A 24,058-nucleotide genomic window follows, 5' to 3' on the forward strand; every position below is an offset into this window, starting at 1 on the left:
TGCAACATGGATTGGAGTTTACAATAGCTCCTCCCTGTACTAGCTAGGCCAGTCGGTTCAAAGGTTGGAGGACAGTTAGGGCACATTACTTCAAACAAGTTCATGCCTAGTAAAGCACTATAGGGTTACAAGGAAACTGTGTGTTGGGGATAACTTTACCTTTGATTTTTGTGATCATTATAAGGCATAAGGCTCTCCGCATGTGTCATTACTGAACATTTGGCTCTTTTCAACAAACTACCCTCTTACCTGGCTTATTCTTCTTTTAATGTGTTTTGTACTTGGGGTTCATTATACAAATAAATTATTAGCCCAGAACCACAGGTAAAAAAGACAGTCTATCATCTAGTAACTTATCATAGTAAAATATTTTGTCAAAGTACTTGGTGGCAGAAGAAACTACTGTTGTAAATGGGTGTTGACAGTACCTGCTTCAAAAATTCAGGAGTAAAACTGAACACAGTCTGCCAGGCCAGCATAAAAACTAAAAACTGACACCAGGCTAAGATTCTCACATTTACTGTGTTTAATTCTTTTAGTCTACAGTGTGTCTTTCCGGAGGTCAACAAAATTGATATTTGTACTATGTCACCCCTTTCCTTACATTTCGTTTATAATTAACATCAAAGCTGACATTTCATGCACATCACAGTTGGTTGATAGGAAATGTGCTAATTTAAAACCACACTTCAGAGGGCATTATCTATGAATAACACAAAAGTGTGTGTCACTAATTGGCACAAATGAGCTTTAAGAATTTGCTGAGAGAGAAAATATAAAATCTAATAAGCAGCACAAATTTAACAGTCTCATAACTTTTGAACTATATGTGTGGCTTAGAATTTTCCTTTATGCTTGCTATCTACGTGTATATTCTCAACGACTGTGGAGTGCATAGCAGGAGCCTTGCAACAATGTCAGTAAATGTAATTGAAGCTAAAAGAAAACAAAGTTCATATTCAATAATCAGTTTGTCATTTAACAAATTTTTTGATGTCTACTTAAAATCATGGAAAAATTCCATTAAGTAAAGCTAATTGACAGTACTATCAGAATGGAAAATATTTTAGCTCATTGTGGTGAACCTCTAAACCTGTAGTAACTGATGAAATTTCTTATTTGGTAGCAGAGTAGGTGATGTGTCCCACGTAAGTCAAACATAACACAAATGCTGATAATAGCCATACAAGAGCACAAAATCACCCATGCAAGCAAGTTCCACTGCAAACAGAAGTAATGTGTCAGCAAATGGACACACACAATATTGAATGTGGCTAAACAAGGTACGTTTCCTATCGTTCTGGATTGAAGGCTTGGGACTGTTTGGATAGTTTTGTATTGTTTTATTTTATACATTGCAACTAATCTTAAAATCTATAAACCGAGGTACAATGGACAAACAGTTTACTGTGTATTGCCTTTTTGTATTCCACTGTAAAATTAAAATTTAGTGTGTGAAATCTGACAAACTGTATGTTCAATCCCACCCCTCAATTCTTTAAAGAATCACATTCCCATGTATACAGCATTTTGTAGGTCTCTTCAACTTTAGATGTTGACACTGTCTGCAAAGTGTGTAGCAAACATAGTAGTAAGGAAGTAATAAATTAAAACTGCATGCTTGACACTGAAGTTTTACGAAATGAACAGTGAACATTTAGTAAGTAATGAATTGCTTCCATTTTATTATTTTGTGGATCTGTAAGCAAAGAAACATTCAGAAAGGTACGAAATCATGGGAAAACTGTTAGATGTCACGAGGTGCTCTCATTCTCAAATACTGAATTTGCGTGCTGTGAGTCACTGCTTCAGAGCATATCCATTGTTTCTAACTTAATACTTAGTCTGTTAAACTTTTAATGTAAGTTTATACCTCTTTATGAGTAAATTAATTATGGCAGCATTTTAAATTTGGTCAATAATCACACAAAATTTTGAAAATGAGGTTTTCGTTGCTCCTGGAGGCCATTAGACAGGCAATCTGCAAGTACAACTGGGTGACCACTTTAGCCATTTAGTAATTCATATATCTTCATAGGGCATGTTCTAATACAGTCACATGCAGCTAGTTGACAAAACATACTGTGGACAAACGCAGGCTATAAATGCGATCTTGGGATGGTGAGGTGCCAAAAGTTTTACTTTGGACGCCGTTGTCACTTCTTACCTTTCTCCTTGCTGTAGATTTTTTCAATCCATTGTCATCACTATTAATGACATGTCTTCATCACTTACCATTATCAGTTTTATCAACAAATGAGTCATCTTTGTCAGATAGCTGATTATGCTGGGCTACCAACATCAAAATGTGATTTTTCCATATCAGAATTTATCAGTGAAACCAATCATTTTTTGACATTTACAGTCTTTTGATTCTCCACTTGCTAATAGTACTGAATGGTTATAACTGAACAGATGTTTCAAATGCTGGAGTTTGGGTTGCTTGTGGAGTACACTAAAAACAATGGTACCACATTCTGTCAGCAGGTGAAAACATGGCACTACAAGCATTCAGAATGAGATAGGTTTTCTGTTTTGATGTTGGTATGCTGTTTGTCCCCTGATGAGTGTATTTCATTTGCAAAATGACTGTTGGAGTAAATGGGTAAAAAGGTTTAAGTTTTCCATACACAATGTAATGGCTATTGCCAAGAAAGACTTAACACTGCCGATAAGTTTTTATTTGAATGGCAGCAATAGCAGTGCTGCATTGTGGGAATATCACTCACACAAAGAGATGGATAGAGGTCCCATTGGAATAAATTTGCCAAATAATATGATCAAGAACTTTGGAGAACAGATGAATTAGGTGCTGCAGCAGGGAGAGGGAGGTAGCCCATTTCCATACCAGCTGTTGATCAAGTTGCTGTATCTATGGCTGATCATGCAGCACATGCCTCAAATTGTGCAGCCAGTGCTCAAGCTGTGTCGTTGAAACTGAAGCTTGTGATGAGATTAATGCAGAATTTGAGCTGGCAGTGCATGTGAAGAGCAGATAATCAGAAAGAAGTTAAACAACATGACAAAAGAAATGAAAGTCTTACCTATCAGTGTTGAAATTAATGAATGGTGTAGTCCTTGACAAAGGTGAAACCTTTCCACAAATAGACAATGTTCACAGACTTGGACTCCCAAATACCTCAGACCAAAAGCAGAATTGATGAAGACAGTGAAGTGGAAACAGTCATTTTTACCACAAAAAAAATTGGGACACGTTTGAAATGATAGGTCTCTGGAGGATGAGAATCTGCTTTGCACTAAGAGCTCTGAATGTAGGAAACAAATGTATAATGTACTTCATTTTTTAATCTGATGAGGAATTTTACTTGGGTATGTCAATCTTTTACAACTGATATCAGTTTTAGGATGCGCAATTACTCATAATTTATTGAAAACTTAACACACAAGACACTATTGTTGCCAACAGTGACATGATGTGAGCAGTATGAATGGCTTTTCATTTATAACCAATTTTACATTAGGTAGCCACAGTGACTATTTCGTCTTTCATTGCTAAGAAATAGACATTTTGCAGTAGGTAGAAACATCTACAACTACACAATCTTGTTGAGTAAGTATTGCAGGTACAGTAGATGGAACTGGAAATTCAATTTAGGACAGTGACTTGTTAATACGTAAACTAACTGCACAATCATTTCCATTTATTCCTTTATTAAGCAAGTATTCAATTACAAATATTTATAAAATTTACTTCACACATAATACTACAGAGTAACTCTTCAGTCATGTCCATATGACAAAGGTAGATGCCATAAACATCCGTTAAGACTAAATTTGTAAAAAAATATTCCTTTTGTCAAATTTCATCTTGTGGCTATGAATTAAAAATTTGTTTTCATCATGAGATCATTTACAAATTTAGAGACAATGAGATTCCCTATGACATTCCACTAACTAGACATTTAACAGTTAATTCTTCAACATTGGATAAAACAGAACAGAAATGTCATATGGAAAAATTACATCAGAAGAAAATGCAAGTATTATTATTTGGCATTTCAGATCTGATTTGGAATAGATACGGTAAAGCCACACTATAGAAGTTTCTTCACTGAGTCAACTTCAACTTTATCCTTAAGGTGAAAGATCAAATTATGGCAAGATATGAGTATTTCCACAGACTTGCATTTTTTCCTGTGTTTTAAGTGCAATGAACTGCAAAGCCGTAACATGTCATGTCTGTGAATGTTTAACATTTATATAAATTATATCACAGAGCTGTTGAGCATAGTGGATAAAACTATAGTACCTTATTTATTACACAATGCCAGAGCATCCTGCTTTAATGAAAACACAAATATTTGCTCTTGTTTGGAAATTGGTCATCACAACCCTTTAAATGCCCCAAATCCATTTGATTGTTATACATTATGTAATAGTACAGGCACTAAAAACAATCCATTCTAAAATAAAGCTATACACTGAACAAAAAACAGGAATGTATGTATGTAATACTAGATTGTTTGGTATTGCACAATGCAAATATCTTGCAAGAACTGCTTGCAAATTTTTGCTATTATAAAACAATAATAAACTAAAATTGTGACTATAGAATTGAACAAACAAACCACAAATCTGAGCGACAGAGATTCAGACTTTAACAACTTTGTAAAAGTTAGGTCATCAATGATATAAATAGGAACAATACAAAATTAATGATGTCATTTTGTATTAAGTCTTTTTGGGAATCAGTACTCCAGTGGTTATGATCTGAGACTTAAGACACTCCAACACCTTTCATGACACTATTCATATGTTTCTGGGAAGTATTACAAGCAATATCATTGCACTGCACCTCAAGCATGTCACTAAATACTATAGTATTCGCTGCAAAGACTAAATGAAATTATCAACTATCAGTCAGTGTTTGATAATACCAAACCTATTTCCTTTTTATTTGGCACACTACTATGAAAATAGACGAATATCAGGTAGTCTATGCAGCAATTTCATACATGACATGAATTCACAAAGCTGGAATTGCTTTAATGTTTGTGGTATGTATGCATAATAAACATATAACATTTAAGTTAACACAAACTCTGAACACAATGCATTTTAAGAGTTACTGAAAGCACAAATATTGTGGACACACTAGACAGTTTGGAAGATTTTGGCACCATATGAATTTATACTTCCAGATTGTAATCCACAAAACTAAAGCTACACTACTGATTGTTCTTTCATTACTGAATCACTGATTTCTAATTTTTGCAGGCTGCATCACACAATCAGCACAAGAAAATTTAGTTTTAATACTGGTAACAAAAATACCTTTCAATTTTAAACTATAAAATCTGTCACATAAAACAGTGATTATTTCTTTCTTTAAATCACCTTACAAATACAATTTGTACTATAAACTAGTCCGTTCACAACACTGCAAAATTTAATGCGGAGACTATAACACCAAGCTCACAGCCTCAGAAATCACATTTAACAATCACTCGGCATTTTCTACTGATCCGCTGGCACAATGTACATGAAGCCGCAGCAGGAACACTTCACCTGGAAAGAAGATTTTCTGAGTTAACACCACTTTTTTATAAATTTAAATGACCAGTTTTTATAATTTAAGATCTATTCATTTTGCTTCTTGAATTGAAAACTACTTTTATTAAGAAAGTCCAAATAATAAGTTTATAGTTACATGCAACAGAATTACAGTAAACACTTTAGTACAGTGAACTAACTTTCCAGCTGAAAGAAGAAACACTTCAAGGATGATTTCATGTTACTAAGTGAACAGTACAAAACTTTTTTGTAAGCTTTGTTTTCATGCAGGTTGTCCCAGAAGGAATGGTCAATGTTCTGGAACATTACAGCAATTTTCATTGATAGCAAAATAAACAGTGAATGTGGGCCTTAAAATGCATACTGTAAGAGCTATGAACTTTTCAGAGGAAGTGACATGCTTCATAGCACCAGGTATGACAGTAGTCATAGCTCCTAAGGTATGCATTTTAGACACTTTACTAGACTGCTTCAAATGATCATTCCTGTTGTTTCCATTAAGTATTCCTGGGACACTGTATATTGAACAAAACCTTTAATTCTCAAAATCATTCCTGTCATTTACATGTATTCTCTCTCCAGTATCCATTTACTTTCCTCTTGAATTCACTGTATTTCCTATTCAATGTTTTTGTAAATTATTTTTCTACGAGCTGTAAGTTCATCTAGCATATTAAGTATTGCTTCAGGTGGCTCAGATGTTACCACAATTGACAGATTAGCGAATGAGTTATTCTCATTTAATTTTGATCCCTGTCACTTTACAGTTTTGAGCACTGTCAGAATTTTATACTTGAGAACAACCAACAAATTTATATACTGGATGTAAGCAAGTACACATTGTTTAAAGAGGGAAATCATGAAGCAGTACTGTTCTTGAAGATCAGAACTGAAATTTATTTAAAAATTATACTGCTATGCAAATTATGTAAAGGCCTTGGATAATTACGTTTTTGGAAAGAAGCAGAAGTACATTCTTACTGTATTTCACTCCAGATAAATTTGTTTCACTGAATAATAAGATAATGGTTAAATTTAATAAATTGACAATATTAATTACAGTCTACGAAACGCATCTACCATGATTGCCTGTGTTTTACTTAATGTAGAACCAAGATCAAAGAAATTTAACCAGTAAGTATGTTATGTATGTAAACTTAGACAAAAGTATATATTTAAGGAAGGGCAAAGGGTACGTTTAAACTGATTTTACCCAGGTAAAGGAGACCATATTTGCAAAATAACTAAGCTGGGGTATACCTTGTCACTGGAGCCTAGGCAGGCAGCATATTTTACAAAAGCAAGCTGTTCTGAATTACTGGAACTGGTTCTCAATATCCCACATATTAGTTCTGGGGCATATTTATGTGCGAGCTGGTTCCGCAGATTTTTATTGGAGACAGATCTGTAGATCTTGGTGGCCATTGGTGTGCTTCACTGTAGTGCTGACAGTTCATAGAGGGGTGCCATGTGTGGAGGAGCAGTGTCTTGTTTGAGTTTTGCACTGTAATACTTCACCCAAAAGGTAACACATGGGGATGCAGGGTATCAGCGACTTATTGTGCCATCAGGAATCCCTCAATCACAACCAATCATGTCCTGAACTCTATTCAATTCAATGGCTCCCACACCATGATACCAGGACTAACCACTGAGTCTCTCCAAAATAGGTGATGTCCCCAGGTCACCATCATCCCAGGTAGTTCCGAACTACAATTGCTTCAACACACTACATGCTTCCCAGTCACTCTAAACAGATTTTTGCAGCACTGTATTAAAGACTCAATGGAACAGTAATTCCTTACTTTGGTTGCTGACTGAACATTTGTGCAGGATGACTGCTGCAGAATGTCCATTACTTTTTCTCTGAGCACATGCACAGGTGTGAAGGTTACAATGTGCTTGTTGCACAGTACATTAATCCTCCCTTGGGTCAAACATGGTCAACCTGAACCTTGAGTATGCTTGCCCTTAGGTCCCAATGCTATTCAGAAGTTGGTCACCATCACATCTGAACAACCCACAAATCTTTATACTGCACAATTTTAACTGCCAGCCAAATGGGGTCTATGTAGCCCCTGTTACACTCACTTGTCCTGCTAACACACTCCAAATATGCTCCACCCTTGTGTTCTCACAGTGATCACTCAACACACAGTGCTGTTCATGGTCCTCATACACTCTACCAGGCCTAGTAATAAACATTAACAGTAATGCCATTTGATCTATCTGTCACAGGAAATTATACCCACAAATGGGATGTATGTGCACAAGTTACACTGACATCTGATGAAGTCTTGTAAGTTCTTCACTTTGTCAGCAGAATATTTTATATGCCGTTTAAGACTATCAGCAAGTGTAAATACTGTGGCAACACTTTCTCCATTACACAGAATGCACTTTTATGTTAATAACCTGCTGCCAGTTATTAATGTTAGGATTTTGTAAGAATAAATCTTAGTGTTCACATTTAAACATGAATGTGTCAGGAGCAATGCAATGAACCATTATAGCTGTTTTGTACCATACCTGTTTAAACTCTTCTTTGTCATCATCAGCCTGGGCAAGTCGGTGGTATTGTGAACGATTCTGCATGTACATATCAATGTTTCCATATGGTAACACTGCAGTCTGAAAATTCTGGATAGAAGTACCCAGGTCAATTTTTATGTCCAGTCCTTGAGAGGGTTCCTGTAAAAAGTAGGTTTCTAAAAATTTCCTTATTCACCAATTCAAGTATAAACATGAAACTATCTTTACAGATACTTTGAACTTCAGTTTTATGTTACAGATCTTAATTCAAAATTAATACCAGTTTTCACGAAAATGAAGTGACATCCGGGTAAGATCTGAAAATGTTATCACAGACCATAGGAAATTTTTCTTGAACTTTTACACTTCTACATTGTGTATTATAGCCAAGAACTTTTCCAGATTTAAATTTCCTTATTCTGCAGTAACTCATCCTGCTGACACTAAAAATTTACTTCTGAACATCAAAGAAAGTGCACAGAATTTAGCTCTTTCAATCACACACTGAAGAGAAAAAGAAATTGCAGAGAAAGAATCTGGACATATAAGACGTACGATTTTGACTCCTTTAACAGCCGAAGGCAGTTTGACTATTGGAACTATACAAGATACTGTGAAAGGTGGCAATTTCTCTGGAAAATGCTGAAGCAATAATTTCTATATATTCACAAACTGCTGTAATAATCTTAATTGAGGATTCACTTTGTATCTTGACTGCACTGTCAAGTATTTTTGCAGTTCATTAGCATCTGTAATTTTTCACTCTTACTAACATTTAACAGCCATGCTTTGATCAAGGAACATCCAACTTTACTGTAGCCAGTTTTTACACTTAGAACTTATCTGTGACAATATAAACACAGGGTGTACATAAAGTCCAGGAAAACTATTGCACAAGAATGAAACATTGTACAGATAATATTCATGTCACTGAAAAGAAAACCTGATAGTTTTTTTCCCCCTTCCTCCATGTATACCACTACAGCGTAGTTTAGTAATTTGCCAATACGTCAGAACTTCTCACAAACATGGCGAGTTCAAGTGCAGCATGAGCTTTCTCCGTGTTGGAGTTCGACTAAAACAAGTGTGCTACAGCTGTTCAACTGGTGTTTAGAACCAAGTATGGTAAGAAGTCATCAACAAGGAAGGCCATTTACCACTGACAAATTTGTTACAATGGGTTGCTTGTGGCCAGCAAAGAGAAGCAGACATCCCAGTGTGATGGCACTGAGTGGAGCAGGTATGAGACATTCATATGGGGTCAAAAGAAATTTGAGTGTCTTGCATCCCATGAACTCTAAATGGCTCCGATGACAGCATGTAAAGTTCTGCGACAAGCTGTCTATGAAACCATTCAAATTTGAGCTAGTGCAGAAGCTCCACATCCATGACAAAGACAAGCATTTGAGTTGTTTGCAGTAGCAACATTTGAATAAGGATGGGGTAGCATTGTTGATCACTTAATTTTTAGTGACAAAGCCACTTTCCACACTAATGGGAAAGTGAATAGGCATAATTGTCAAATCTGGGGTACAAAGCATCCACATGAATGCATTTAATTTGAGCATGATTCCTGAAGGTAAATGTTTTGTACCTCGTCACATTGAGAACTGTACAGGCCATTCTTCTTCGCTGAAAGCACTAACACTGGATATTCCTACTTTGACATGTTGCTGCAATGGCTGATGCCTCAAATGCAATCAGACCTCATATTTCAGCAAGATTTGGCTCCACTACATTTTCACTGAAGTACGTGGGTACCTGAACACACAGCTCGATGGATTGGCCATGCTACAGCAGGGGACAGCTGTTTCATGAAATGACTTCCCCAATCGCCAGATCTCACTCTCAGTGACTTATGTGGGGACACAAATATATTGTGTATATACCACCTCTGCCACGTGATGTAGCAGAGCTCTGGGAGAGAATAAGGGAAGTGACTGCCAGTCAACTACACCACACTGGAACGGGTATGTCCAGAACTCAGTTACTGTATTGACACTGCTGGTTCATGTAGCGAATGTTTGTAAAAAGAACTTTAAGATTTTCTCTTCAAAACGCAATATGTATGACATGTACAATGTTTAGTTCTTGTGCAATAAATAACATTGTTCCCAGACTATGTACACCCTGTACAGAAGGTATCATGGGAGGGTGTGGGGGTAAGCAAGCTAACTTACCGGTAACTCAAAAGAAAATTTTGGAGCTGGAGGAGTGAATATTGCTGATAAAGACTCCCATGAGTTTGTACGGCAACCACTGCTGATGCTGCTGCTTCGGCTGCTGCCACAGCCACTATCATCATTATATGATAAATCATCGAACCATGTTGCTGTCAGTATTTGCATTGCTAGTCCATCTTCTCCATCCCAGTCTCCTTTCTCTGAGAAACTCAAATCTGCAGCACTGATGTCCGAAATACTTAAGCTGCGCATGTCCCTGAAATGGAAACAGATACATGTAAAAACATTTTATTCAGAAATTTCAAAAGGGTTTTATAGAGCAGAAAAAATATAACTGATGGATTGCTGATGGCATGGGCAGTGTCTAAAGGAGTTATACAGGCTATCCCACTGAAACCTCCCCAATTTCATGGACCCAGGGGAGGAAAACCACAGCAGATATGACAATCAAAAATGCACCACATTGTAGAGCATTTCTAAGACTTTATATTCTCACATCAGAAGTGCCAAGTATCACCACCAGAGTGCAGCATGGTTGCATGAAGTGAAAATAGCTACTCCACAGCAGCACATGCAAGCAGTAGTGTGGTTCGCAGAAACAAAATCCCCGATTACTGTGCAAATAAATTATTGTGTGTATGAATGTGATCCACCTGATGTGAAAACAATTAAGGAATGGTATAGGAAGTTTCTGGCAGGGCATGTTGGAGTTTCAGAAGAGACAGTGGAGGGCACCACAGAAATGTTTCTCAGAAGCCCACATAAGTCAATTCGTCAAGCATCTATGCAACTGTGTACCTTTAACAACATTGCATCATTTAGTTCACCAGTATCTTCAAATGTGCACTTAGAAAGTGCAAATTCTGCAACATCTGACGCCGAAGGACAAACCACACTGGCAACACTTTGCTGCGGATATACTGCAGTGTATTTATATGGGTGCCAGTTTCCTGGAAAGATGTTTATTCTCAGATGAGGCAACCTCTCATCTATCAGGAAGGGTTAATAGGCAAAACTTTCAGATTTGGGGTTAGCAAAATCTGCATGTTGTCATTGAACATGTTTGTGATAGCCCTAAACTAAACGTGTGGAGGGGTTAATGCACGACAGGATTGTTGGACCGTTCTTTGCAATGAGTCAGTGTATCTGGACATGTTTTAGCAGTTTTCTACCCTCTAATGCAAGAGTTGCAATCAAACATTTTTCAACAAGATATGGAGCTCCACTGCATTGGTCAGCAGCTGTTCACAAGTTTCTGGAGAGGATATTTCCTGATTGTTGGATTGGACACAGAACCCATTGCCTGGCCACCATGTTCACCTGGCCTTCCACCTCTTGATTTCTTCATGTGCAAATTTTTGAAGGACCATGTGTGAGACCAAAATGGACTATATTCCTACATTGCAACATCATATCACTAATGCAATTGCAACAATAACAGGAAATGTTACAAAGAAGTTCACAAAAAATTTAATATAGACTCAATATTTTTCGTGCTACAGATGGTTCACATGTAGATGTGTATTTATGATAAAAAAATTCTTGACATGATCTATAATGTGGTGCATTTTTCATTGTCTTATCTACTGCAGTTTTTTCCAGGGTCTTTGAAATTGGGGAGGTTTAAGTGGGACACCCTGTATAATGAACAAAAAATGAAGAAATGGAAAGTAGTGAAATCAAAGAAGGCTATGCTTTGGGAATTAGCTTAGGAAATGAAAAAGTATGAAATGTTTACTATTAGAGCAGTGTTAACTACCAAAAATATTGATAGCCTAAGAAGAATGTGTAAAATTCCAACAAGCAATATGAAGAGCAATGAACGCATAAATTAATTTTGTATCTCCACGCATGTAACTCACTACAAATTTTAGTTGTAAACACAGCCCTTTAGCAACTTGACACCATTTAGTTACTGGAGTAATTGGAGTAATTTGCACCGATTAAGACTAAAAATATTCTGCAGTGATCCCATAGTCTCAAAAGCTGGTTAAAAGTTGTGTGTAAACAGTTTTAAGAGGAGTAATAAGAAAAATTTATTAGTCATCAAGTTACCAGAGACATACAGAAGTTTCTTTACAGGTCTGTTACCTGCATTAGAGTTACAGATCTTTTTAATAAAGAATTACAGTAAAACTATCACCAAGCTGTAATTAAAGTCACAAATATCAAATATTTTCAATCCTCCTGAACAAAATACTACAAAGCTTTGTTTGTATTATACTTTGCAACATAGTTAATGTCAGCAAAACTAATTTTATGAAACTTTACCTGCAAAGATCCATTTGAGAATTGTACAGTGGCATTGTCTTTGGTTTCTGAGGCTGTCTAGCCTTCTTTCTGTTGCTGCCAAATGGATCTGCAAACAACTGTGCAGCAAAACGACTGAAATAACCTCGCCTGTAATCTGCAACAAAAAATTAGCTTATTAGTTTCCCATTCAAGTGATTGTTATTATATAGATTAGCAAGTGCTGTAAAATGCCTGGTATGCCAGACCTCTGCTGGAGTAAGGCACAACTGTACTAATAAACAGTGAGCAACTACTAACAGGAAAAAGTAAGGGAGTGGTTTAACACATCTCACTCTTAACTCTGAATTACACAGTACCTGAAGTTTGTGCATATTGTTAAACCACACACATTGTCCAGTGTTTTACAAGAGCTACAAGTTGCTCCATCTTGACACTATCATGCCACAGCCAAGAGTGGCCATTGCAGTAAAATGGCTACAGCATTTAAGAAAGTTGAGAGATCTAAGGTGTTTATTGTTGGAACAAGGCTGCTACATTCAGCAGCACTTAGTGAGCCCAGAGATGAGTGCAATTTCAAAGGATTTCTTGTAAAAAACTGAAGAGAATTTTAGTAGTAGCAAAGTGTGTATTCCTGCTGTAGTGTACTGCAATAGAGGGGAGAGGGTCCCAGCCAGTCCTCTCTCAGTCTGTTCTTTTAAAAGAACACAGGAAGTGGCAGGCTAACAACCCTGCACAATTTGATAGAGTCAATGGAGTTTTCTGTCCTTACTCTACAAAAACACTGCAGATAGGTTTCTAGTGTTATGTAGGGCATTGGATGGTAAGTAACAGTGACATTTGTTTTTAGTTAGGAAGCTTGTGTCAGCAGTAATCACAATGATAAAATTTCTTTGCCATTTCAGTGTTAGAATGGCTGGAGACAAGCCAACAATTGTGAACAAATCCAAGTAGCTGCAGCCACCAAAAGTGAACTGTAGCAGTTGTGACAGATGCAGGGGCTTCAATGTTATTTATTAATCTCCACTTTACACTGGGTGTTTCATTTCAGCTGCCTTACAGAGGCCAATTTTTAGCTCTGAGTGTGTGAGTTCTATTGTCTAAATGTCTGGAGTTTAAAAACGGTATGTTGCTCTTTGTGTATGTTCAATTTCCTCCTTAACCCTGTTTACTACAGGACCCACATACTTTATCAATATTTTAAAACCAAATGAGGGACACTTATTGTAGCACAAAGAAAGGCAAACATATCATTGGCAAAGTTAGGGATGTAAAAGAAGGGAAATAGCTTTTAAGCTTGGGGTGGTAGCTTCAGAGACATTTAAATCAGAACATTTTAACATTTTTATTATTACTGTTTAGTATTAGTACCTATGTCATGTAATAACACATTGTATCACAAAGTAATATGATACATGGATTGATACTTCCTATTTTAGATGCATTCCACTCTAGAAGCCCAGAAACTTGCTTATGTTCTCAGACAAATCACAATACATTTAACAGGGTGGGTCAGAGCTCACTATGTTATGGAATAATGTTTAACACCCAAAAATGCATGAATGTCAAGATGTTTTAACTTATGTCTTAAGCTTCCAGGTAAGTGAAAAAGCTAGTTCCCTTCTTTTACATCTGCCCAGGGGATAGTCAACTTTGTCTTGTGATAGCATTTTTCATGTTTCACAACTTTTACTCTATCATAATTTTAACAGACTGTCCTAGCTTCGCACCTGATCTACATTTTTGACTCAGGCAATGACTGATCCAGTCTAGGCTTTTTATTGTCTTTTGAATCGTGTTGCTGATGTGGCAACAGACGAAGCTTTCACAAAATAGGACAACCACTGACACTTCCTACAAAATTTGAACCGATTTGCATAATTCTGAAGTACAGAAGCATCACTTCAAAAAACCCAGCTCAACTTTTTACATGTGAAATCCGAATGAATCTGGAGTTTTTCAAACAGTTCAAACTTATCTTAGACCAATGTCCAACACACTGGTGGACATTTGAACCAGAAGTCTCACTCCAGTGAAGAGTTGTTCTAGGGTGGCTGTTTCAGCACATAAGATCACAACAGTGCACATACAAATGGTGACATTAGCTGAGTACTAATTTCAGCCTGATTAGAATCTTTTGCAAAAAGAATCAATTCACACAATACAGCTGGGCACCAGTTCCAGGTCATTGCCCAAATCTCAGATCACCATAACACAGCCACAGTAAGATGTTCAGATGCCTACACAAGTGGCCACTGGTCCGGGCTAAATCAAACTTTTTACCTGATGCTCCCAGCTCACAAAGAAACCAAGCATCAACATCCCACCTGCCTGCACTCCTGCCCAACAAATTCACAATCCTGTGCGTGTTCGTTTCAGAGATTTGTTACCGTGCTCCCCTGCTGTAATAACAGAATTGAGTATGTACTACCATAGGCCATTGAAGTGTCTTGAGTGGTATTATTTGTTAAATGGTTCCGAAGTGATCTTTTCAAACAGCTACCAACAACTATTTTTTAAACCATCTTGTTTCTCGTTTTTAATGTTTTAAAATTTATTGGTTTAATGTTTCGTAGCTGCTTTGAAACTGATCTAACAGAATGAGCTCCATGCCAACCAGCATTGATTCTGAGAACACCGATTGTGTGAAACCCCACTCTCACTTGTCACATGACATACTGGAAGCTTTCCATCAAGGTAGTCAGGCAGATTAAGTATTTCTTAACATACAGGAAACATTTTAGTACCACACCTACACTTATTGTCGAAAGTTCAACCACATGGGGGTATCAATTTTGTGACAGTCTTTTGGGAGGGAGGACGCAGCATGTTGTTTTTGGTGGACAGTCACTGTCATGTAATAACTTCAGGTACTGGGCTCCTCGCTGTTCATGTTTTATATTAATGACCTTTCAGACAGTATTAATAGTAGCTGACTTTGCAGATGACAGTTATCTATAGTCAAATACTGTCTGGAAGAAGCTGCATAAATATTGAATCTAACCTAGGCAAGATTTGAAAGTAGTGCAAAGACTGGCAACTGTGCACTTCACAAAACGAAAAACTTAGTATCCTATGTAGCAATGATTCACAGTTTGGATCTGTTAACTTATACAAGTACCTGGGTTTATCATTGTCGAGATATGAACAGACTGCTGTGGATAGAGCAGGGGACAGACTTCAGTTTATTGGTAGAGTAATGGGGAAGTGCAAATCAGTGTACGAAGGAGACTGCTTACACATCACTTGTGTGGCCCATTCTGAAACAGTGTGGGACCCATACCAGATAGAACTAGTGAAGGATATTTAACATTACAGCACGAATAGCAACTTGTTTGACCCATGGGTAAGTTACAGTGGTGCTGAAAAAGTGGCAGATTCGAAGGTAGACGGAAATTATCCCAAGGAAGTCTACTAAAAGTTTCAAGAAACGGCTTTGTATGACGATTCTACGAATATACTTCAACCCCTTAGGTACCGCTCGCAGGACGGGTCGTGATGACATTATTGTAGCTGCAGAACGCACAGAAGCATTCGAGTCATTCATCCGGCGCTCGATACGCGAGTTGAACGGGAAGAAACCCAAATAGCTGGTACACTGGGACGTACCGTCTGCCATGCACTTTGCAGTGGTTTGCACAGTATGGATGTAGATTTAAATTTAAATGCACGGCTGCCTCAAAATATCTACTGACAAATAACTCCATGACGCGACTGACCGCTGCGCAAAATTACACTGCCGCCACATCCTGCGTTAGAAGTCAACGGGAGTACACTCTGACATGTAGCGGTTGCGCCGGCTAGTCTCTAGCTGTGGCCGCTAGAGGCGTGAATCTCGAGCTTCGCGCGGCGGCATTCCTGGCGCCCTTGGCGAATCAGTGCGGCTGGTGTTGTCTTTCCCTCCCCCCTCCTGGCCCGTCACTCGCAGCTTTGCCCGCTACAGGTTCCGTGGCCGCAAATCTGGCAACGTGGCGCGTGACCTGCAGCCAGCGAACAGCGCACCACGCGACCAGGTACGGCCGACACGCTCGAGTGCTCGCGGAAGGCCGGCTGACCGCCGACTGCTGGTGGTGGCGGTGCAGTACGTGCAGTCCCTGGCCCTGACTGGGCGCACTAACAAACAGAATTCCGAAACTAGTACCAACTGACATTTCATGTTGCAATATGCAAACCCCGCCCATCCACCCTCTCCTTCCCAAATCATCTACGAGGGACACCATAATTCGAGTTAAAAGCCTAATATACTATCTTGCAACAAGGTTCCTATGTCTTCCTCTGAACCTTTCTGCCTTTGATAGTTTAATTGGTGTTAATTCCCAAAAAATTGAGAATTCTCAAAAATTTTAGAGTAGTTACGTACAGGCAGCTTCTCAACCATCTGGCCACAAATAACACTATCAACAACAGTTTGGATTTCTGAAGGGTTCTGTTACTGAGAAGGCTATTTACACCTACAGTGAAAATGCACTTAATTCATTAAATAAGAAGTTACAAGCTGCAGGTATTTTCTGTGATTTGTCAAAGGCATTCTATTGTGTGAACCACAACATCCTTTTAAATAAATTAGAATTCTATGGTGTCACGGGCAGTGCTGCAAAATGGTTGAAGTCATATCTCGCTAACAGGAAACAAAGGGTGTCAGTGCAAGGGACTAGTGAATTAAGTCATCAGTCATCATCAGAATGGGAAGAAATTACATGTGGTCTCCCACAAGGATCCGTCTTAGGGCCATTGCTTTTTCTTGTGTACATTAACGATCTCTCATCAGTTACACTGCCAGAAGCAGAGTTCGTTTTGTTTGCAGATGACAAGTATTGCAATAAATAGTATGTCGAGTGTAGTTATAGAAAGATCTGTTAATGATATTTTCATGGATATTAATAAATGGTTTAAAGCCAACTCACTGACTTTAAACATCGAAAAGACTCACTATATGCAATTGAGAACCTGCAAGAGGTTTCCACCCAGCATATGCATAAAATATGAGGAGCAGATAACAGAGGTTGACAGTCAAATTCCTGGGATTACAACTTGATAAATTCAGTTGGGAGGAACACCACAGAACTGCAGAAACGCCTTAACAAATCTGTATTTGCAATTCGAATGTTAGCAGACATAGGAGACATAAAAATGAAAAAGCTTGCATACTTTGCCTACTTTCATTCCATAATGTCATGGTATAATATTTTGGGGTAACTCTTCAAGTCAAAAGTTTTCAAGTCCAAAAGCGTGTAATACGTATTATTTGTGGAGTAAATTCACGGAGGTCATGTAGAAACCTCGTCAAAGAACTGGCTATACTAAACATTGCCTCTCGGTATATTTACTCCTTAATGAAATTTGTCCTAAATAATGTATCTTTTTCCAACAGCTCAGTTCATAAATACAATACCAGGAACAAAAATGATCTGCACAAGGGCTTAATAGCACTTTTAGTTCAAAAAGGGGTCCACTTCTCAGGAACACTCGTCTTCAATAGTTTGCCAGCAAACAAAAATTTAGTTACAAATAAAGATCAGTTTAAAAGGAGCCTGAAAGACTAGTGGCCAACTCTTCCTACTCCATTAACGAATTTAATAGAAACATGTATGTATTCGTACTATTAGTATTGTTATTTCAGCTTAAAAACAAAACATGTTCCACACCCACAAGGACCTCCTCAGCACGGATCTATGGAACGAGAAACTAATCTAATCGAACCCATGACAATTTCTTAACAGTGTGTCCATTTTTCCCGGTCTTCTGCAGCTGGTCCTGAGAATGGTGTGTTTTCTCTATAGTCTATCCATCGTCTAGATGGTCTTCCCTGCAATCTTTCTCCTTCGACTGTCTGGGACGATCATCTTTCGAGTTATCCTGTCGTCGAATTATGGGACGAAAGACCTGCAGAATCCGTTGGAAACAAATACAGGACAACCTCTTCTCCGCTGAGTTCGTTAAGGTTTCTTTTTTTGTTGCCAGAGTGAAATTTCCACTCTGCAGCAGAATATGCGCTGGTATGAAACTTCCAGGCAGATTAAAACTGTCTGACAGTTTGCCTTACGCGGGCAAGTGCTCTACGCGCTGACATACCGAAGCGCGACTCACGACCCCTCGCCCATAGCTCCAGTACCTCGTCTTCTTACCTTCCAAACTTCACGCCAAGAAGTTCTTTGTTATATACGTTTGCTCATCCATGATATTCTCGGCAACGTCCTACGTCCACATATCTATTTCTTTTGAGGTCCGATTCAGTTACCGTCCACATTTCAACGCCATAGAAGGAAACTGGAAATACCAGAGATTTCAGGTCTCCCGGTTTAGAAAGACGCTTTAGGGCTTTGTCTTCCGAATCACTGTCAGCGCCAATGCAGCATCCCTACCCAGAACAATCTTACGGCTTATTCCTGGGTAGAGCCACCAGGCAGATGAAGTGACCAACTTCATATTCTGATAGCATATCAGCAGCTGGAAGCTATTCGCCTGTCAATTATATCCGTCTGTATTAATGGACATTCCACGTTTCTCTGAACTCAATGCAGTAATTTATTTCCACTTGTGATTCTGCACACAGTATGGTGTCATCAGCAAATCTTAAGTTACTGATTCTTCGCCCTCCAAACCGGTTCCCACCAGTCCATCCTCAAAGCCTTTCTCTTAACATATTCTCCAACAATGTTAAATAGAACCGGTGTCTGAATGCACCACTAACTCCTATACGTGGTTCCAAAGGACTTCACGTACCCGGGTCGGCACCATCTGCTATTCGCTCCATCAGCTGGTCAACTACCGATCTTTTGAGTATAATCTTGCTTCAGCACAACCGCTGGTTGTCCTCGTCCGCGGTAAGAGACTATAAAGATCCAGCCTTGAGGACATGAAGCTGCTATTGCGGAACATTGCCTTTGTACAAGTCATCCTTATGGAATTTAAGGTCTCCAAAATGGCTACCCACCTGTCGAAATATCGGCGGTTGTCAAAGACGTCATCCGTCTGCATTCCACCAAGTTGCTTGCTGCCGGTTTTCTTCCACTAGTTGACGCAATAGTTCTGCAACCATTTTATGCAGCGTCAACATTACAAGTACTCTTATAAGTAAGTCCCGTCTGCGGAATCTTAACTGGCGTCCGTGAATTAGCAGACCGAGTCACTTCTGCACGCCATAAACATCGCTGCGGCTGATTAAGATGCAGCAGCCAGTGCGTCTAAGACAACCATATATATTGCACCCAGTCACGTGACCGCCTCTGCTGTGACCGCGCAATTTGCTCCCACTTAGCAAGCAGCAGCAGCGCAGGCAGGCAGGCAGGTAGGCGCAAGAGGGCAAAAAAGGTACGGCCGTCGCACCCATGCGATACATCTGCTCCACTATTTGGACTGACCAGTGCGTTTGTGTTCAGGTTACTTAAAGAAATGCAGCTGGGTGACGTAGTCGACAACCTATATTTCGACAGGTGTACACCCTGTCATTTTAACAGCTTTACCGTGAATTCTATTAAGTTACCTAATACTGCATACGCCGGGAGAAATTGAGGTGTCACTAGACCGTTAGTGTGACGGCCCACAGCTGATTAATGCAGTCATGAGGAACAAGATCCAATTTTAAGCTTGGCGACAAAGTTGCAGGATATCTACATTTCTCCTGTTTTCACTTTAGAATATCTCTGAACGGTAGTATCTTATCGATAAACTGTTGAGGGCCACGCCTTCTTGCAACAAAATTGCATATTTAGTTTAATCCTCAAACATGGTTCGCCGCGGTGGGTGTTTTCTTTAATTCTGACTTTCGTATTATCCAACAATGTGGTTCAAGATTTTCTTCTTGTGGTTCACATTTAACTTTTCTAAATATCACGTAATGCCAACCCAGTTAAGCTACCTTTCTTAATGATGATCCTGCCAAATTACACGAACGGAAAAGAATGCAAGCACCATATGGTGACTTGCGGAGTATGTAGGTGAATGCATACACTTAAGACCGAATGGAACTTTTAAGAAACTATGATGAGGGACTATCTTTTCTCCTGGATGTTTGTTACGCAGAAAACACTGTAGGGCGAAATGGAAGCATAGTATGATTTAAAGTATTTGGTATGGAGACTGGCGCGGTAGGTGGCGAGAATAGCTTGTTCGATTGAAGCCTGAAGAGGGTAAGATTTTTGGTCTTATTCTTTCCGGTCTCACAAGCATTTCCTTTCAGTATTGTGTGCGGATAGTACATTTACTTAAGAGCTTAAATTTAAACTATTTCAGACTCAATGGCATATCTGTTAACTTTACGTTTACAGTACGCATATGCGCTGAACAGTGTCATTTGCCGTAGCGAAGACTATAGCCGCCGGGACGAGTCCTCTTACAGCGAACAGTCCGTAATTATGAACCGAGGCTCAGTCACCTGCGGCTCTGTAGATCTGTTCTGTGTCGAGGAGGATTCGCAGTGTTACTATCATCTTCTCCGGCTCCCCACTTGCCGTCAATATCTCCACTGACGTGCAACACATGTACTATAAGTTTATTAAATTTACGTACAGCATTTTGATGTATAGGTCTAGTAATTTGTCGACATCACTATCGCCCAAGAAATTCTAATTCAGAAAACTCGATCCTTCCACAAGTACATACCCGAAATTGAGACACGAGTCAATGTGAGAACTTTAAGAGCAACGAACACACAGAGAATGTCAATTTCCTCAACATAAAATCTACATGCGCATTACAGTGTTTGACGAAGCACTACAATTGTGGAAACCGCTGGAAACTATGGCTATACAAGCGCGTATGCTGTTCGAGTTTTTTTCCCTTAGTGCAGGATTTTCCCTTTTTGCTTTCACTTAGTTCTGTTCTTTCTGATGACCTCTCGACAGGTCTTCACCTGGAGATCCGAACGGGGCAGATTACGCCCGCGATATTTTTCTCATTGGTAGGCCATTGAGTCAAAACAGCTGCTCTGTATAGTAAGGGTAGAGAAGCCACCCCACCCCACCCCACCCCACCTTGCTCCATGGTTCTTGGGGGCTAAGGTTATTTATGTATGGGAAAATACGGCTATTGAAACCTTGTTTTGAAACCATCGAGACACTCGAGACCCCCTCCCCTTTACCTCATGCATCCCGGCCTCTTCGCATAGAGTTACTTGTGCAGGAGCTAATACTGGCCTGCAAAATAAGGTTTTATTGAAAGTGGCTCTGACTTAAAATCTGAAGCCTTTAGACAAATTGGATGTGTGTAAGGGTTTCGACCGACCGAAGCCAAGCTCTCCACCCAATGAACTGTGCCGTGTGTAGCGCCGGTGTGCCAACCTCTAGACAGATGTTGGCATTTTGTCACCGCTCGCGGAATTAAACGCTGTTTTAATACAAATGATAGTCAAAATAGACTTACAATTTCGGAATGATACAGAAATTTTTATGTTGCTGAGCACCAATCTTACAATACTTTTTAAATGAACACACCGCAATTTGACATTTTCAATTACGACCAGGTTTCGGGCTTTTTGCTATTTTCTAGTGGTTGGATTAATGCCGAACATATATTGCAAGAAAGATTATTGCCAATTTTGAGTTTTATGTCCTGCAATATGTTAATGACACTCACTTGAAAATCACATGGAAGGCCGAAACCTGGGTCATAATTAACGAATACAATCTAATGGCGATGTGTTCATTTGAAAAATATGGAAATTTATTGAGAACTTACAGAATCTGTAGCAAACAACCTCAAGTTTGATTACATAGTGCACCGGTCCCCATTGCCCAACCTCGATAATTGCTTCCCAGGTAGATGGATCGATGGATTGGTCGCGAAGCGCCAATCGCATGGGCACCTCCCTCCCCTGACTTAACATTAAATTTCTTTCACTTGAGCTTCATTGAAGACCGAGTGCATGTTTCTCCCCTAAAAAACTATTTACTGGCCCGAAAAATCGAGTCTTCGCTGCTGTTGCAGAAGTTACGCCCGATTTGCTGAAAAAGAGGATGAAGAAATTACCGGTTTTATGTTTGCCAATGGTAGTCACATCGAAACAAAATACTTCACATTTTGACTAGATGGACGTTAATTCATAAAATACGATTTTTCATTGTTTTACGTGAAGTTCAGCCTATATTCAAGCCCTCTGTTATAAATAGCAAAGAGTCAGATTTTTTACTACAGTTCCAACAGTTAAATAATTTCATTTGTTATGTACCTGATATTAGATGAGCACCACCACTGTTTACTAGTCCTAATTTAAACGGCGTTTCTTGAACTTACAGGTATATAAATTAAAAACTTTTACACGAACGTCTAATTTGCTTTTCCATGATATTTCCTCAGGCCTGTTGTTGGTTTTAGGATTCGTTTTCCTGAATAATTGTGGGGGTACAACAGCACTGAATTCGTGGTCGTCTTAAACTCTGCCAGTGGTTGGAAATAGTAATGTAGCTCATAACCTCACGTTGCAGCTTACTACCTCTATCATGAGATCTTTTGCGTCAAATGTGATCTGCTGACGTTCCGAACTGCACAAATCATCCACTGCTAATTACGAAAGTAATGGACTCACAGCCGCTTAAGTAACAGCGCGAGTTAATTATTTCCTTGCATTAGCCACTAATTCGCTCACATCTTTCTCTTTGCTGTCTTTAGTCTTGTTATCTCTTTAATATCCAAGGCAGAGCCCTGTTATTGTTTCTGTGCAAAACAAAGTGGGTTCTCAGAGCATACACTCAATGAACGTAAGTGGAACAGGGCGGTGCTGTAATAGCCGGGTGCGGTCAGTCGGGACTTCTGTAGGCTGCTACGAAATTTGTCGATCGGTCAACAGAAATTAGTGCATATGGCAAAAAGAATTAGACGTGGCAGTCGGATATTCGATCGTTGACAGTAGGAATGAGTTAAAGATAGCAGACCGCGCTTCGAAACAACTTGTGGAGTTGGGACAGGTGATAGGCACTGAATCTTCGACGCCACGCAGGACGGAGCGTCATCCTGTCTATCTGGTGTTGCCGGCGACACAGGAGGGAAACGTTGAGGGGGAAGCGAGGGGCAGGGAAAAGGGGAGGGGGGAGGGGCAGCTGGTTGCGCAAGATCACACCACAGCTTGTGCTGCGTGCCTCTGCGGTTGTCGCAAGCGCTCCACTGGAACCGCACAGCCGTACACAACCAGTGGGTGTATGGACCGCGTCACCAGAGCAACGAAAACATTGTCCTGATTCGCCGTATCAGACTAGCTTAAGCCTCGTTAACACCATTCACTACTTTTAACCGCACCATTCAACCACTGCAGTTTACATCTGGTAATTCCAGTATACTGGAAGTGGTTTCCACACAAGGAGCAGAGTAGTACATATGACAAGTCTTCATTAAGCTCGCTGACTGTTCGCCCAACTACCCAATTAAAAGCAAGGCATTTTCGAATCTAATATTTTTCAAGTCGTGCTACAGCGAGTTGCAAACAATTACGGTTACGTCCTACTGAGAATATCTATTTACAGTTCAAATATTTGTCTCGGAACCAAGGCATGCTTTCCTAAATGCCACATTCAGACAGTGTAGTTGCAATCGCAGGTATGTACAGTTACGGACAGTGGGAGCCCGAC

General features: G+C 39.3%; 1 protein-coding gene across 1 annotated transcript in view; it reads right to left on the reverse strand.

The window, feature by feature from the left end:
• Positions 1-3,641: 3,641 nt before the first annotated feature.
• LOC126159886 (uncharacterized) overlaps positions 3,642-24,058 on the reverse strand; it is a 48,512-nt gene continuing 28,095 nt past the window's right edge. Inside the window, exons 4-7 of the mRNA XM_049916700.1 lie at positions 12,522-12,657; positions 10,248-10,506; positions 8,065-8,226; positions 3,642-5,529 (exon numbers count right to left, since the gene is read on the reverse strand). Coding sequence (XP_049772657.1) covers positions 5,479-5,529; positions 8,065-8,226; positions 10,248-10,506; positions 12,522-12,657 — 608 coding nt within the window. The 3' untranslated portion in view covers positions 3,642-5,478. The remainder of the gene's footprint in view (positions 5,530-8,064; positions 8,227-10,247; positions 10,507-12,521; positions 12,658-24,058) is intronic.

The sequence above is a fragment of the Schistocerca cancellata genome, chromosome 2 (assembly GCF_023864275.1).
Source record: "Schistocerca cancellata isolate TAMUIC-IGC-003103 chromosome 2, iqSchCanc2.1, whole genome shotgun sequence".
Lineage (NCBI taxonomy): Eukaryota > Metazoa > Arthropoda > Insecta > Orthoptera > Acrididae > Schistocerca > Schistocerca cancellata.